At 43.3% G+C, this 17663-nt stretch overlaps 2 protein-coding genes across 4 annotated transcripts in view; one reads left to right on the top strand and one right to left on the bottom strand.

Moving 5' to 3' along the window:
• Positions 1-1357: 1357 nt before the first annotated feature.
• On the top strand, positions 1358-9647 carry hrh2b (histamine receptor H2b). Of its 2 annotated transcripts, none has more exons than XR_004777069.1 (3): positions 1358-1780; positions 3712-3759; positions 3845-3950. XR_004777069.1 is itself a non-coding variant. In XM_035535529.1 (3 exons), exons 2-3 carry the CDS (start codon positions 7290-7292, stop codon positions 8664-8666), a joined length of 1110 nt encoding a protein of 369 aa, XP_035391422.1. In that variant the 5' UTR covers positions 1358-1780; positions 7210-7289; the 3' UTR covers positions 8667-9647. The 2 variants fall into 2 exon arrangements, 1 of the variants encoding a protein (XP_035391422.1); XM_035535529.1 differs by lacking the exons at positions 3712-3759; positions 3845-3950 and adding exons at positions 7210-7910; positions 8178-9647.
• LOC113588738 (protein mono-ADP-ribosyltransferase PARP14-like) overlaps positions 9399-17663 on the bottom strand; it is a 9874-nt gene continuing 1609 nt past the window's right edge. For both annotated transcript variants that reach the window (XM_027028052.2, XM_027028053.2), the window contains exons 4-17: positions 17593-17663; positions 17049-17279; positions 14238-16729; positions 13854-14099; positions 13532-13753; positions 13326-13443; positions 12928-13077; positions 12642-12704; positions 12340-12525; positions 11999-12205; positions 11188-11811; positions 10845-10990; positions 10410-10584; positions 9399-10104 (exon numbers count right to left, since the gene is read on the bottom strand). The exon at positions 17593-17663 is cut by the window's right edge and continues 160 nt beyond it. In XM_027028052.2, coding sequence (XP_026883853.2) covers positions 9824-10104; positions 10410-10584; positions 10845-10990; positions 11188-11811; positions 11999-12205; positions 12340-12525; positions 12642-12704; positions 12928-13077; positions 13326-13443; positions 13532-13753; positions 13854-14099; positions 14238-16729; positions 17049-17279; positions 17593-17663 — 5212 coding nt within the window. In that variant the 3' untranslated portion in view covers positions 9399-9823. The remainder of the gene's footprint in view (positions 10105-10409; positions 10585-10844; positions 10991-11187; positions 11812-11998; positions 12206-12339; positions 12526-12641; positions 12705-12927; positions 13078-13325; positions 13444-13531; positions 13754-13853; positions 14100-14237; positions 16730-17048; positions 17280-17592) is intronic.

Raw genomic sequence — 17663 nt, 5'->3', positions numbered from 1 at the left:
TGACAGGGATTCACAGCATCAGACTCCTATACATTTGAGGACACACAAAAACAATTGTATGTGTGTGTGTGTGTGTGTGTGTGTGTGTGTGTGTGTGTGTGTGTGTGTGTGTGTGTGTGTGTGTGTGAGAGAGAGAGAGAGAGAGAGAGAGAGGCAGAGAGATTGCATGAGAGAACATTAGTATAAGTAAAGAAATACGGAGTTGCACTGTTGGTTTGTTTGACATTATTTAATGACATAAAACAAAGACAGACAAAATAGAATGTTTTACACAATTATTTATGTAGTAAACTACAGCCAACTCTGCATAGATAATACTAAAGTTGGCCAATAGAGGGCTTTATAGGAATGGATCAGAGTAACTATCTCTCCACACACACACATGTTTACATTGAGGCCAGTGTATTACAGGGTTGAGAAGCAACAGTTCCTCTGACCAGCTGAACACTTAGACCTTCAAAGGTTTGTGCTGTATCCTTTGTGCTGATGACATATACTGGTTCTGTACACACATCACAAAATTCAGTAGAGCCGGCTACTGCGAAAACGCAAAATGGAGCCCTTTGTCTGGAACTTTCTACATCCACATGTATATGTGCCCATAACGCCCTTGGCGTAATTAATAACTTGTAAGCTCATCTGTCGAACGTAGATGTCCATTTGGAAAAATGCACATAACTTCCCTTTATAATGTTTGCAGTGGGGTCACTCACTGACGTCGTTCCCAATGCTTTCCCATGAGCATTAATATTGTGAGCAGTAATAATAGCCTTCCCATTGGTCTTCACACTGCATTATCTATAGAGCATTATCTCTATGGCATATATAAACAGTATGTTTTATCTGCATCACCTCTGCATTTATGATTAGCTACACTCACACACACATGCTGCAGGAAGTGTTTACCTTTCCCCGATATCTAATTTACGTCCCACTTAATAAGCCAGCTATAAAACTGTGGAGACCATGTCATTTAAGGGGCTGTGGGTCAGTATTTGCAATACCAAGGAACTCATTACCTAAGCAGAAAACTAGATTTTTTTGTTTTGTTTTGTGGGCACATCTGGCACACAAGGTTCCTGTGAATAGAGCTAGCAAGGCTGGAGTTCTCACTGTCCTGAAACAGCCATAGTAGCCAGAGGCATGAAACGCACCTGGACACCTTCAGCTGCGTACAGGTTTATGTGAGCAAAAACCCAAAAAACCACAAGAGAAAAGAAAGGAACTCGTTTCCTTTCATTAGAAATAGAAAAGAAAGGGAAAAAAAGCAGCTCTTTGCATGACTGGACATGCTTGCGTCAGCCCAGCTTTGCTCGGTTGGGCTGAACAGTATTTTCACTTCAGCAGCCATTTTTGGCGGAGTTCATTTTCATCTGCGCTCACCGTTTTCTCATTCGCAGGTAAATACGGCAACGTGCCGCATTCTTCACGGCGACGGCGCACCCAGGCCCCAGCGGGGAGCGAAACAGAGCGCGGGCAGCTCTAATGGGCGAGCACGGCTATGGGGAAGAGAAGAGGGGGAGGAATAAAGGATAGCAGAGTAAGGGAGGGGAGGGGAGGAGAGGATAGGAAACAAAGAGAAGCAGAACTAATGAGTGGATGAGTGAGACAGAGTAGTAAAAGCACAAAGGGAGAGAGAGGTCATAAACACAGACAGATAGAGAGACGGGCAAGAAGGCTGACAGAGGATCTCTTCCTGGCCCCTGGAGATATGAGCTCGGTCTCTCTTCGCGCTCAGCAGGATGCATGCGACCGCAGCCGAAACACACACCTGCGCAGAGTGAGTACCTCACTCCCCTTCAGGAGACACGCACTACTGCCCATATGTTAATTCACTTCTTTAACACTAGCTGGGAGTCTAAGCTAAGGTTTGTTTGTATAGATATGTACTTTATGTCTAGTCAGTGGCATTCTATGTTATTTAAATATAATAAAGACTTATTATTATGTACATCTTATTATTATGGTAAATATATATATTATAAACATGTAAAGTTTAACATATAAAAAAACCAACCTCTACCTAGTGATCTATGTATGTTTCCTGACTGGCTGTGTGAGGGCTGGTAGGAGAGGTGAGGTGAGGTGAGGTGAGGTGAGGTGAGGTGAGGTGAGGAGAGAAGAGCTGAAATGAGGAGAGGAGAAGTGAGGTGAGGTGAGTTGAGGTGAGGAGAGGAACGGAGATGAGGTGAAGTGAGATGAAGAGTTGAGAGGAGATGTGAGGAGAGGAGAGGTGAGGTGAGAAGAGGAGATGAGGTGAGGAGAGGAGAGATGAGGAGAGGTGAGGTGAGGTGAGGAGAGGAAAGGAGATGAGAAGAGAGGAGACTAGAGGAGAGGAGAGGAGAGGAGAGGTGAGGAGAGGAGGAGGATCAGGCAGGTGTAACAGTGTCCTTGTGTTTGAGGAGATCTTAACATTCAGATGCATCATGTGCTTTTGAGTCCCAGCTGGCAGCCAGTGCACGCTTTGATCAGTAACTGGGAAGTTGTGTTTAATCAGCCAGCATTTCCCTGGTCTGCAGTGTCACTGGAGAAAGATGTCTGTGAGGTCCAGTTTAAAGTCGGCAGCTATAAAAGCACCTGCTTGGTGCAAATTCCATGGCTCAAAAACATTTTTTAATGTTTTTGGCAAGGGGTTGTATCATGAAATTCAGCAAAATGCACACCTCCTAATCTAACACCACTTACCATTAGGCTGCTTTCATTCCCTCCTACAATTAAGTGAACATAAGAGTGGATCTTCGCACAGGTCCAGTGGGGCCACTGTGGCTATGGTGGCTGCTGGAATTTGAGGTATACTGGAATCCTGCAGGGTATTGAGGTATACTGGAATCCTGCAGGGTATTGAGGTATACTGGAATCCTGCAGGGTATTGAGGTATACTGCTTGAGGAACAGTGTGAGGCTTGAGTTTTGCTGACTGTTGACCTAAACACCAATCTTGTGCCATGCACAAAGCATCATTTTCTATTTGCTATGCAGTAATTTTATTAAACTTGGCAAAATGATGTTAATCACTCTTACAGTCCGAGTCGTTGTTCTCTAAGCATGTCCACATTGCAACTGATTAAGTAGAGGCTCCGAGTTATCCATTTCCCTATCACCCCTCCTCTGTCTCCTTCTCTCTTTCTCTCTCTATGACTGTCGCTCTCACTCTCCATTCTTTTCTGTCTCTCTAGCTTCTCTTGTAATGCTCAGAAATGTTTAAAATGTACAGAAGGGTTGTCAAAATTTCATCAAATCTACTCATTTTCCTTCGCGTCTGCGTGAGGTCTAGTGAACTATCGTGTCATCTCTGTTGCAGTCTTGTATGGTTTTTTGCAGAAGCAAGCATGTATACCCATGAGACAGACACCATATGTTACATTTTACGAGAGAGCAGAAAATAATACAAATGTCGAACTGAAGTTGCATGAAGATTAGACACTCCAACTTGTATGTCTGTTTTTATGGCAAATCTAAACACCTAAGCTTTTGTTTGCATTGCTGAGGAGGACTCAAATCTGACAGGTTGTAAAGTTCATAGCAAGATAAACAATACCATGAGTGGCCTACACAAATGTGAAAAAGATGTTCTGACTCTGTACAGGCCCAGATGTCCTGACTCCGTTTTTGCTTGTATGTATGTATATTTGTATTTTATGTTGTTGTTTTTTTGTTTGTTGGGTTTTTTGTTGTTGTTGTTGATTTTGGTTTGTTGCTTTGTCTGCCTCAGTATGAGCAAGATGGTTGGCTGGGTGTGGCTCTTGCACACACTGTGAAGGTACAGTAGTCTACGTGAAAGTACAAACACTTTCAGATTATTTGGATATAGTCCAGCTTTTATTAATTGATCAAACTCTTTTCAGGCAGCTCCAGACGATCTGGTTCAGTATCTTTGTTCACCATCTGTCCTTTAAAACTGCTAGCCCGTAGCTGTTTGAAAATAGTTCCATCTGGAAGACGGAGACGAGTAAAAGGAACAGCACACCTCAAAACTACTCCCTGCCCATCACCACCAATATCACACACTTAGAAATAAAGTTTCTCCAGGTTGTCAGAGTTATTTCATCTAAATATCACAGTATTATTAAAAACAACGGTTATTTGAGTCAGTGGATGAACCTATCCATCTCTATCATTGGACCAATAACCACAATTCAAATTGCAATGCTACTACTACTACTAATAATAATCATTTTAATTTATATAGTGTTTAATTATAAAAGTTTAATTTACGTAGTGCCTTTCATAGACTCTCTCAAAATGGAGAGGAAAAAAGTCATTAATTGACCCAATCAACACATTAATTAACAAATATGAATAGGAAGAGAAGTTATGAGGGAAAAAAATAAGTTTAACTACTTATTTGCAATGATTCCAGTTAAACATACTTTAAAAAATATTCAAAACAGTAGGCACTCTAACACTAAAGTACCTCTGGAGTAACCAAACATGGAAAATAGCACTTATAACACTACACAAAGACAAAGACTGTGGGGGGCTATGCATATGTTCAGTACTATTTACAGGAAAATCAACTTCAAAATCCAGTTAAATGAGCTCACAGAGACCACCACAACCCCTGGATAGGCAGTTATATTACTGATTCTGTTACTGTTTCTGTTACTGATCTACCATCCCTCAGTGCAAACATAAACAACATAGGTGCTTTAAAAGCCTCTCTACATCTCTGACCTCCTTCAGGGAAATCAAACGAGGTAACTGAGATAACACCTAACATATATACATCCATACTGCATGCAGTTTTTAAAGTCAATTAGTCACCATTTATGTTTAGCAAATGGAAAGACTAAGGCCTCACACCTACAACGCTTGTTCACTAACAATACGTCTAAGACTCTTCAAGAATTCATCAATAATTAAGATTATGACGTCATGAAAAATCAGGATACTTAGAATATCATCCATATACTAGGCAATCATCTTTCATAATGAGCAAAAATGCAAAAATACAGTTATTCATTACAAAGGTATACAAAAGACATGCATTACACAGTACAACATGTTCTAAATGAACCAACTCAAACATATTCACACGATGCACATTGAACACTACTGATAACTACCACACTTTGGACATGTACACCAGTTAATCACTTCCGAAAATAAATAATCACCAAACTGTCTCTCTATTTGGGGGGCAGCATTCGACTGTCAGCCTCATGTCTCCTAGGAGACCATTCCAAAACAGAGCCACCAATTTAAAACGCCATCTCCATTTGAATTATGTGTAGGGGTCAAAATCTGGGGAATTTCAGATAAATACAATGAAGAATGTTGTTTATACAGATGAATTTTGGATAAATACAATGAGAAATGTTATTTGTACATGTATATTACAATGACCATTGGGGGGGTATTTAAATTACCTAAAAATTAATTAAAAAGCTCCCTCAGCTTTTAAAGACTTCTGTGGCATCTGTGATGATTTTTTTTTAAATTTAAACAATGACCATAAAAATTCCAACAATGCTCATAAAAACAACACCTTATTGAGCTTTGGTGTGGTGTGTGGCCTACCATGTCGTTTTCTCCACTGAAAAAAAAGGTTATTTTCAGCCAATGATTTTACATTCTAATGATCTCTGTTCCCATCGGTCACATCAAAGGGGGTCAGGGTGGACGCTGACACCGGTGGAAGGCACTGCAGTGAATCAAACGAGGTTTATTCAGGTGACTTGGGGTATTTTCTCAGTGTGACATCACATCGACAAACCAAATCCAAACAGCGTTTAAAATCACATTCTCTGCAAAACGGAAGCACACGGAAATGACACTTCAGTACCTGCTCTGGTGGGTACAACCTCAAGTCGCACACCTATCATCTGGCAAAAAAAAAAAAAAAAAACTATTTTGCTTACCACGTCTGCTTTAAATCCTTTTTAAAAAGGTGCACATCTTGAAGAAGTCTGTATGTGGGCCCTGAACGGTACAATCATCTGCACTGACAGCAGTGTGTAACTGTTTGCGTATAACCTGATTCTGGAGTTCTGATCTCATTACAGGCTCAGTCTCGGTCTGTGTCTGATAGGCTCTTAGCACCACTCCCATTCTGATCTGACTTAATAGCTGTCATCCTCCCTTTTGTATGTCTTAAACTCGGGAAATCGGGGAATCGGGAAAATTAGCTAGGACTGGAACTGGATGACCAAAAAAGGTTTCAAGCAGAGATGGCCATATCCACTGAAACCAGCAAGCCTGATTGTTTAATGAATCTATCCAGAATGAGATTAGAGAATGTTTTCTCTGATCATATTGCATGTACAGTAAAGCCTTATTTCATTACAACATTCCGAATCCACTGAATTGATTTAAATTTTGAAAAAAAAAAATCATAAGATATAATAGCTACAGCATAAAATATATAAGATGATGCCTTTACTAAACTTATATATTTATAAGCAATGTTCCAAACTGCTTATAAGCAACATTCCCAAGCAAGCACTGCAGAACTCCGCCAGCCTGTTTCCGTAGTCCAACCTCCAGTGCGGAAGCCTGCCTGTCTGCAGCCTGCACCTTCGTTTGCATGAGATTTCCTTTGGTGACCTTCCAGGATGTGCAGCAATGCAACACATCAGCGAGATGCGCATTCATTAACACTGCTGCCCCCTTATTTATAAGCTCAGGTGCCAACACAAGAATAAGAAGAAGAAGAAGAATTGAAATAATAAGCTGTGATGACATTTTACTGGCAGAGACACTACCATCCTGGATGTCTACTGTGGCTTTGCGCTCGGGAATCTCTACTTCCATTTATATCATGTTTGTTTGTTTCTAAAGAGGATGAACTTTGTTTTATGTGCATTCCCTTTTTCATGTAAAAAGACAATTTCTTAGATAACACAGGAAACCTGGCCCTTGGCATTTAATCTGCATTAGGGGTCAACTGACGTTATTAAGACAATATGCCTGCACACAGACAAACATAGACACACACACACATATATGGTAGAAGATTCCAAGTCAGTAACTGCAGTGTACTATAGTAAGAGATGTAGAGATATTCCAAATTGTAGTAAAGTACACATGTACTCCTTCAACTGCTGTGCAAGCAAAGCTGGCGAAACAGCTGACGAAGGACCTCCATCCAATATGTCCTGTTTCTCCGGAAACTGTATACATCACTACAACTCTGAATATCTCTACATGGTTTAGAGTTTGATTAATGATTAATCCCATTTGTAAGATCCACGTCTGCCTTCTTGTTCAGTGCTGAAACACACATATCCGGAGCCGCGGGGTTGCCGGTCCTACGTCTGAGGTAGCCCCCTGCTGGGGGACCTGGCAGTAATGGCGTGGGCAGCACTGCGCTGGGTGGTTCTGATGGCCTTCATCGCGCTGACCATCGGTGGCAATGCGCTGGTGTGTCTGGCGGTGGCGAGCAGCCGTCGCCTGCGTCGCCTGAGCAGCTGCTTCGTGGTATCGCTCGCCGTCACCGACCTGCTGCTGGCCCTGCTGGTGCTGCCGCTGGCCGCCACCCTGGAGCTGCGTGACGGTCGCTGGCCACTGGGGGGCACCCTCTGCAGCGTCTACCTCTCCGTGGACGTGACACTTTGCGCCGCTTCAATTTTCACCCTGCTGGCCATCAGCGTGGACCGCTACCTGGCCATCTCGGCGCCGCTCAACTACACGGAGCGAGTCACCCCCCGACGGGTGCTGGCCGCCCTCGGCGCCATCTGGACCCTCTCCCTCACTTTGGCCTTCGCCCCCGTCCACCTGGGCTGGAACACGGCCAATTTCAGCGTGCCGAACATGGACCGGGAGGTGGGCGAGGAGGCCGGGGAGGGCAGGACCTGCCGCTACGAGTGGAACAATGACTACGTGGTGCTGGTCGCGTTTGGCACTTATTTCCTCCCCCTGCTGGTTATGTGTGGCATGTACCACCGAATTTTCTGCACGGCACGTGAACAGGTACCTGATCGTATGCAATTAAAGCCACTGTAGTGATAGTGTTTGTGGCAACACATCCACTTGGGTCATTTCTGCTTTTGTGAGATATGACATAACGCACTAAGATCATAGGCCACTTTGTCATCTAAACTGAGGACTGTTCCTAGTGAATCTTGCCAGGTCTTTCTCTTTATCTTTCTCCCTCTATATCATACCGTCTCTATATACAATCTATACAATCCCACACAGTAGGTTTATTCATTAGCCCCTGGCCCCTGTCTCCCTCAGGTGCGTCGCATCCGCGCGGCCACGCCCTCCTTCGCCCGCTCGGCGTCGGCGGTCGCCACGGCGAGGGAGCACAAGGCGACGGTGACGCTGGCTGCCGTGCTGGGCGCCTTCCTGGTCTGCTGGCTGCCGTACTTCATCTACTTCACCTGCATGGGACTGCGTCGCGAAACGCACCCGCCGCTCCTCGCGCACTCCGTCGTGCTCTGGCTGGGTTACTTCAACTCCGCTGTGAACCCCATCCTCTACCCGGCGCTCAACCGGGACTTCCGGCAGGCCTACAGGCAGCTGCTCCGCTGCAGAGTCGCCCGGAAGCGGCTGCCGGCCTCACCGAGGGTCCTGGTGCGGGAGAGGGGCGCCGTTTCTCATGGGTGTCAGAGGAAGCACAGCCGGAGCGAGCCATCAGCCATCAACCCACGAGAGACGATGGACGAATCAAGTCCGGAACACACCAGTCCATGTCTGGCTGGGAAGTCTGAGATGCAAGCTTAGAAATCCTTTCCTAAAAGCAGTGTGATTCAACCAATCTGTTGACCTCTGACATAAAGCCCTTAAACAAACATGCTGAGATTAGGTTGGCACCTACACACCACTTTCCACCGAGGTCTAATTTAACAGAGGTACCTCAATGATCTAAGACTGAATGTAAAAAGATTATATGTTAATGTAACAGTAGTGTTACACATGAAAAGACTGTATGTACTTCAACATATTTAATAATTAATCAGTTTTATGTGGTTGTTCAGCATATTGAACACTATGAATTAACGCTGTAAATTATGTACAATACTTCACTTTTAACATTGGTTTTTTGTTTTTTTTTTTCCATATCGCCATTTATTTTTCATGAGCCAAAATTAGACAAATCATTCCACATAAATGACTACGTTTTAAGGTGCTGTGCAGATAGTGAGTTTTGCCATTCAGATTTTCACATATCAGCTGATGTAAACGGTTTGATAGCCATTCAGGCCTCTTGTCTTCTACCCTGTATTAGGTGCATGAAACAGGATGGCAATTTCTCAGTGTGTTAAATTGTGCTGTTTGGGGGGGGTATTCTCTTTGCTAAGATGTTGTAAAAACCAAACATGTCAATGGAAATAACATTATTAACAGTCAGCTAATCTGAGCTTGACACCTCTGTCAGTGTTCACCTGTTCAATTGTTCATGCTGTTCTTGTTCCTCCATTTCTTTAATAAATGATTTGGGAGAAACACTGTGTCTAATATTACAGTGCTTTGCACATCACAGTTTAGTAAGAGAATCAAAGGAAAAGACAACATTGAAAAACTGGGAAAACCGAGAGTAATGGTAGGAGCTGCATCCTGCCTCCTTGTGGACATGTGTAGTATTGCATAGTTATGAGACTATTAATTACCATATCTGAATATTATGGGAAAGTGATGAACAAACATAAATGAATTCAGTAGATTTTCCTTCACCAATACATTTTGAAAATCAATTCAAACAATTTCAATCTGCAAGTATTCCATAAGAATCTGTACTTCATTACCTAATAGCAATAACTACCAACTACACTGCAGCAATAGAGATGTCCGTGTTCTTTAATCTATCAAGTCCACTAATGTTTATTCCACAATAAAGAGTCACTGATAAGAATTAACCACAACTGGAATTCCCCCCATGTTTACTGGAATATGATCAGGTATTCTGGGTAAGCCTGCACGTCGTGAAAGATCACAAACATTGACGGGTTTTGCTGGTTGTCAGTGACGCTGTCGTACAGGTCAATGGAAGAGTTGCTCTTGGCTGGTGGAGCGAGAAAGGTGCTCTTCCCTTTGGTGTACTCCCCCACGAGCACCCTGGCCAGAAACATGCGCTTATGACCCTGCGTGTCTGCTTTGGAGTAGCCTTGGGCAGAGTACGCCGGGTCCACAGCGAAATATACACCATTCCCATACATGGCCCCTTAGGACAAGACAAAATGAGACAAGTTATAATACAATATAGTTCCAGGGTACAGAGCTCACTATAGATCAGCAGTACTGCTCTGCAGTTCCTGAGAGTCCAAATTTGATTTGCACTACTTAATTACTGGTCGTTAACAGTAATGTAATTAACTGGCCATTTTGTCGTCTTATCTGCCTCTAAGATAAAGGGAGGAATCTGTAGAAACCAGACCGTGACTGTGATTTGAGGACCTCTGGTCTAGATTTAACTATTATTTTTAGCAGTAGTAGTATTAGTATTAGCGTTAGTAATGCGGCCCCTACCATGCATCCCAGCGTAGCTGCGATTGAAGCCATTACGGCTGATCTTGTCTATATTGTCAGGACCAGTGCCATGGAAAAGGCGTCTCTCGTTGTTTGTGTGCTTGTTCTTGGTATCCAGGTGGGCCTTCTGGATGGTGTAGTTTCTCCACAGAGTACTGTTCTGGATCCGCTGGATCTGTGGACATTACACAGTACACAGGTCAAAATGCACACAATTAACCTCTGAGAGTTGAATGTCCATAAACTGGGGGGCAAAAGAATTTTGCCCTGAATTTTAAGAAGCAACAATGAACCATCTGTATATATGTGCATTAGCAGTCACCAGGATGGCTGTTCAGTTATGCCATCCAGCTGTTCCGAACATGCCCAGATACATACACACAGAAAGATTGGGCCTGTGACAGGTGAAATGCATCTCCTTTACGGTGCTCTTACTTCAAGGATTTTAGAGGCCAGTCCGGTTTTCCTGAACTCGTTCTCCACATCTGTGTACTCCTGCTTGCCTTCCTGAATTTGAACTTGCAAAAAATAGTCCCCCTTCATGTCATCCCAGCTCTGAGGCAAGGACACAGAGGGCTTGTCTAGAACAAACAAAGTACATGTATGCAATACATGCAAGTAATAAACAAGGCCATAGATATACAGATCCACTGAAATACAGAAAATGGACATCAAAAGTGATCACATAGGAGCAACACAATATTCAGTCTAGAAGGACTGTAGCTGACGGTTTTGTTTCTAACCTGCTGCTTTTTCACCAATTCAAGTGCAGTCTTACCCCTATAGTCGGTCCTCTTCAATTCAATCACTCCGTTTCTTCCAAACGCTATTTTTTTTACTAAATCAGCCTCATACTCTTCATTATTGATCTTGACTTTAATGCAAGGTAGTCTTCGTTTAAATGCCTCCTCCAGGTCATAGTTAGTGGGATGGTCAAAGGGTACGGGTTTGTTCTTGCTGTTCAGATACTGCCACTCTACTATGGTGCTGAGAAGAAAGGCTTCCCGTCCCCGCGTTTCGGCCTTCTCTACTTTGCGGATCATGTCACGGATCTGACCCTCCGCCTTTACCACGTCCCGCGTCAGGCCCTCCACGCTAATAACCGGCTCCAGCCCGCTCTTCACCAGACGGATGCTGACCGAGAGCTCCCTCTGCAGGGCGCTCAGAGCATCCGCGTCCTCTCTGGTGAAACAGCTGATGAATGAATCCTGGATAGTTGAACTCGTCTGCTCTTTCACTATAAGGCTGGTGATCAAATCCCGGGCCTCGGTCACATCCTTCAGACTCTCGCCGCAGAGCTGGAACACAGCCGGCTCAAACTCCTCACCCACCATCACAAAGTCATCTACAGGTCGTTCTGCGCTGTCTCTCATAAAGAAGTTTGCAACGGAGTCAAATTTATCTTTGAAGAAGAACAGAACAATTAACATGCTTAGAAACTTCAGGTTTATTTTGGCTTTGTTGTTTGATTGTCTCTTAGCCTTTTTTATTTATTTATTTATTTTACTTTTTACTCCTAATTTTAATTTTCACTCTTATTTTGCATTGTTTGCTGTGGTTCATCACATTCACAGGACTCGCTGACCAACCTTTAATCCACCCCATCATGGTGTTCTCCTCCCCAACGTTCTCCTGCTCTCTCCTTAGCATGCTCTTGTGGAACTCAGGCAGCATGGATGTCTGGAATATCGTGAACTTCACGCTTCGTAGATACTCTCCTTTCTTCCTCTTCACAAAGTCCACCACGGCGTCGATCATCGCATCAGCGACCGCAGAAGCACTCGCCCCGCCCTGACCTGACCAACGGGACACGGAGAAAAATCCACATGGATGGAAGCACACGTACCATATGCAAGCCTGGCAGGCCTCAAAAAAAGGTCACTGGGAAGCTGGGAAACAGTGGAATCATGAAAGCTGTGGGACGCTGTACCTGTGCCGAGGGCTGGGAAGCTCACGGACGAGAACCTCTTTTCCTCACACAGCTTTAGGACACTGTAAACAGCGTCCTTAATGTGCACAGGGCTATTTCGTCCCATTATGTGAATGATGTTTCTGCATGGGAGCTGACCTCCTGAGGTAACTATCATGTCCTTTGGCTGATGGCGTTGTCCATTCACTGTCAAATATATATGCATATTATTTCAAACAGCCATCAGAATGCAAAATCATTATAAAGTGGTGGCACATTTTATGGAAATGTATTTTATGAGAAACTTAAAAAGGTGAACAGACCAATTTGTGCACACTCCAGTTCCACTGCTAATCCAGCCCCATCTAAAATGGCCTTGGAGACTCCTACATTAAAGCATGTCACAAAGATACAAAATTGTGTCACATAGTGAAAAAGGTCTTTTAGAATTTCCTGGCAGAACAACCCATATACACAACTTGATTTTAGAAATTCTCAGAATACTTGTGGAATTCACACCATTGTAGAGCCAACCTGCTAAGGACTTTGACATCCTATAATCATGTCAGAGTCACTTGTCACAATCATTCAGTATAACATGATTTTTACCTGCTTTCAAAGAAAACGACTGATTGGTGGAGTTAACGATGGCATCACTTTTGTCTCTGGTGATGTCACCTGTTGACACCTCTAGGGTCAGATTCCCCACCTGTACCGAATGCATTCCCAGTTCTGGAGTGGACACTGCTCCAAAGAAGCCTGGTTTAACACAGCAATAACCCATCTCATTATTCATTGTACTAATATTTCTCTCACTGGTAGCCTACCATTTTCCTTTAAGTACTCAGAATGTGCATGAAAATTGCTATACAAATAAACTTGCCTTGCCTTCATTAAAATGGATAACCATAAATCGATAAATGGATAGAGAAGTGCAATCAGCCCAAAGCCCAAAGTAAACTTATACATGGAAACATCAATGTGATAACAGCCTTAAAGGGGCTTACCAGCAGACTGCGAGGATCTGGCAGCCTCTGTTGAGCTTCTGGCTGGTGACTGCTGAATGCCATGTGCTCCTTTTGGGACTGGACCCTGATTTCCCACTCTAAAACTCCTGATGAAGCACTAACAAGCAAAAACAAAACTTGTTTTTGGAGCCTGAAGCATCCACGCAACAGCCAGCTTACAGGACGCATCCACTTCATTACGGTACCTGTACAGTCTCGCTGTCCGATGGGTGCACAATCACAGTCACCTCCTTAAGGTACTGTGGTGTGACTTTGGCGCTAAAGTTATGGATTTGACTTAGAAGGGTGCTGGACACCAGATTTCTTGGGAAGCCAAGGTTCCCAGTGCCAATGGCTGGGAAGGAAATTGAAGCCATTTTCTGGTTCTCTGCCTTTTTAAGGCAATTTAAAATAATTTGCTTCAGCACCTATTAGGAATAAAATATATACTTTATATAGAGAAGAACATATACATTGCATGGTTAGTGTTTACTTTTATATGAAATAGTTCATAACATTTTCAATCACCTCATCTTCTGAACCCGTTCCTCCTTTCCAAAATGGACAAACAGTATGGAAGACCCTTTCACAATTTAAATTATAGCCATCAGTGCACACTATGTCTCCATAATTTAGACTGGAAGATCCTGAGTTGGCCACGTGAGATTGAGCTTCTATCTGGAGCTGTTTCCCAGCAGCCTGGAGAAGAGCTTTGGAGACTGCTCCTTTACTGAGATCCAGGTCTTCTGAGATGGTGTTGACAATCACATCAGACTGGAGGATTAACAGTAAAGATAAGAGTTAAAAGCCATTCCTTGTACGTGTTGTTTTTTTTTCACAATCTATTTGTGCATCATTAAATAAACGATACAATTACAAATGATTAAAAACTGTATACTCAGGTTCACTTACAAGTGCATCCTGGATATTCCCTTTTCGTAGAATGATTTTGATTCCCTCTGGTGTGCATTGCGTTTCAAGCAAGCCTGACCTATCCAAATTCCCAGACTGTGGATTTGAGTATTGCCTGCTGGACTGCATTTCATGTTCAAGTGGCACAGATTCAGTAGCCCTATAAACACGTGGATCATCAACCGCTGACCCAAAATCTCTGTGTCCATGTCCACGTGCATGGTGACCACGATAACTGCTTTCTTGGTTACCTTGACCACCATGATAAACTTGACCTCTGTGACCTCGGTGACCTCGGCGGCCTCGGCTATGATTGCCACGCCTATGAGATCCAATTTGCTGTGGAAAGGTCATTTTGGGTTTGAAGTCTGCAAACTCCTTCCTAACAGCCTGAGCCATGGCATTTACAGTGCTGGAATTATTGTCCACCATGTGAATCTCCCTCAGTGGCATCAAGCCACCTTGACGTCTCTGATCTTCAACGTAGGCCCGCAACTCCTTGGCGATCGTCTCTGTGCAGAGTTCTAGAGGAAAGCCGAACACCCCTGAGCTGATGACCGGGATGGCAATGGAGGAGCAGCGCTTCTGCGCGGCTTGGTTCAGGCTTCCCCTCACAGCCCATCTCAGGCGCTTCACAGCCGTAATCTTGTCTGTGTCAGAGTAACGGGGGCCTACAGTGTGCACCACGTATTTGCACGGCAGACGTCCTCCCTCAGTGGTGACGGCACTCCCAGGGGACAGAGGCCCATGTGCAGCCACATACTGGTCACTGTATTCTTGTAAACATGGACCAGCAGTTCTCAGTAGTGCCAGTGCTACCCCACCGATGTGCTTCAGGTCCTCGTTGGCGGCATTGACCACAGCATCCACTTTGAACTGACAGATATTGGCCTTCCTGACTGTGATGACGGCCCCACCAGGGAACTGAATCTCACAGGACATCTGCCCGAAGTCTTCTGTTCCACTATTATCATAATCATCTTCATTCTCGTCCATCGTGTAGCTTTCCTCCAGGACGATCACAAATCTACGTTCCTTTATCATCATCAAGAACATACTGCCCTGCTCCTGGAAGTATTTTTTGGCGCCTGCTTTTTGAATGATCATCTTATCAGTATGAAGAGTATCTGCAATTTTCTGAAAAACCTGCATGGCCAGATGGACATCTTTGCGCTCTCCAGAAACTTGGATCAAGGGTCTTTTTAGATCAAAATCTACTTTCACATTTACAATATTCTTCCAGGATTGTAACTTCTTCTCTTTTATAAATTTCACTACAGCATTTGACTTCACACGAATGGCTTCTTCAGTCCTTGAGTGACTATCAATGAATCTCTCCAATGTCTTGGTGACCTCTGTGACCGGTTCCTTAAAGCCAGAAACAATAAGTTTGTTCTGTTGTTTAGAGGGTTTTATAAGCACAGTTTTCTTCCTGGATAAATTGTAAGTATCACAGAGCTGATCAATGAGAGTAGACAATTCTGGATTATTCATCAGACTGAGGTCCTCTATGTGGAGACTATGAAATGCCAGCACTGTCTCAAGTCTCTTCTCAGCCTCAGTAAGCACTCTGTCTGAGCTCGCAATCAATACAATATCCTCCTTTTCAACGTTATAGAGAGCGCTAATTCCCTTGGATGTGAACAGATCTTGTGACATCACTTCACAGTTAACCGATCTCAAGAATTCTAGCAATGAAGGGTTGATTTGCAGAGCCTTTTGTTCTACCTTTAGTTGCCTCTCAAGTATCCAGTTTTTGACATCAACAATTTCCATACGAAGACCAAGGAACATTAACTGACTGGTGTCCTTCTTATAGACGAGTTTCAGGTCTGGATATTTAGCTGCATTGCTGGTTTTCAGCCCCTCCTGCATAAGCAGTAAGTACATGGCCTGGGACATCTCCATGCTGTCCGAGGTGCTATTTTTGTCTCTCTCTATCTGGCTCGATGCGTTCCTTAAAAAATCCTCCAAAATTGGCTTCAGTAGCTTAACGTCCTGCTGCATCCCTGCCAACGTTAGGACTCCTGTGGAGACATCCATGCTGAGGGTTGCTTTATCTTTCACTACGGAACGGATGTCTTTCTCCACGGTGGCCCACAGAGAGGGAATCACTGCGTGCTCAAAAACAGCATAGTTGGAGATTAGGACTCTGAAGTAGCCCTCGGTGTTTTGCCTCCAGGATACTATGTGTTTCTTGGTTAGGTCCTTCTGTCTGAGCAGGCCAGGAAGTGGGCTGAACAGGACTTCGTCACTGTCCATGTTCACCCGGCAGAATTGTGAGGCCATCTGATCACAGACAGAGGACACCTGCCCCGTCTGCTGAAGAAACAGCCTGATGGAAGGGTGGAGCTTCTCTGTGAAAGGCTTCGGTAGAGTCCATGTTGGTCTATGTTTGCCATACAAGGCCAAACCCAAAGATTCAAAATATGGGTACACAGTGACTGGAGTGTTGCCAATATGGTGTTCTTTCTTCAGCACTTTTTCTACAGCTGAAAAATGACAGACAGACTTTAAATGTCATTTTCTATATGAATATGATATGAAATAAACATTTTGGATAGTCCATTACAGTTATGTCAAATTAAAATATATAAAAACAATATATGTTTCATAATGTGTCAACAGTCATTCAGGGTCTAGTATGATGCAATATAAATTAACTTTGCAAAATCTAACAAATCAAGCATTACACATCCAGAAAGTTATCTGACAATAACTCAAAAATTGCAACTTATTTATATTCAATTTCAAAAACAAAATGTAACTCAATTGAGCTATTCTATAAAATTGCAAAGCTAAAACATTTACCTTCTGGATTCTGAAAGGTGACAATAGCAGCGTTCTCCTCCGGCATTGTGTCGACTCTTGCCACATCTCCACCCCATCGTTCAAAGTAAAGTTCTAGCAGATGTTTGTTGTTAGACTGTGCAGTTAGGTTTTCCACTTTAATGCTTTTACTGTTTTCTAGGGCCCGACCCTTAAGACCGTAATCTTGGAATTTTTTATTGGCCCTGCTCTCCATAAGGAACTTTTCTGCAACTGGAGAAAGACAATAACTCACTTAACTACCAAAAGGCCAGGATTGTTATTTTAATATTATGTTTTAGTATTTAAAAAACCCATTATTCAGTAACTACAGTAAGATATTCAATAATATGACAGGTATGCAGTAGAAGAATAATAAATGTAAACTTGGAACTGCATACGTGGACTTTAAGCAGTTAGGCGTATTCTGACTAGTTTTTGTAGTGGCTACATAAATCTAACATCTTGTTTTGACCAGGTGTTGGAAGACAAAATAAACAAATGTTACTTCACAAAATTATTTCTCAACGCAAATTTCAACACATACCAGTGGGGCCATTGAAAGTCACAACAGCAGTGTTTGATTCAAAAATTAACTCCAGTAGGAATTCCTCTTCA

Source organism: Electrophorus electricus, chromosome 17, assembly GCF_013358815.1.
Source record: "Electrophorus electricus isolate fEleEle1 chromosome 17, fEleEle1.pri, whole genome shotgun sequence".
NCBI classification, from domain to species: Eukaryota; Metazoa; Chordata; class Actinopteri; order Gymnotiformes; family Gymnotidae; genus Electrophorus; species Electrophorus electricus.
The sequence above is the reverse complement of the archived record's forward strand: the minus strand, read 5'-3'. Positions and strand labels throughout refer to the sequence as shown.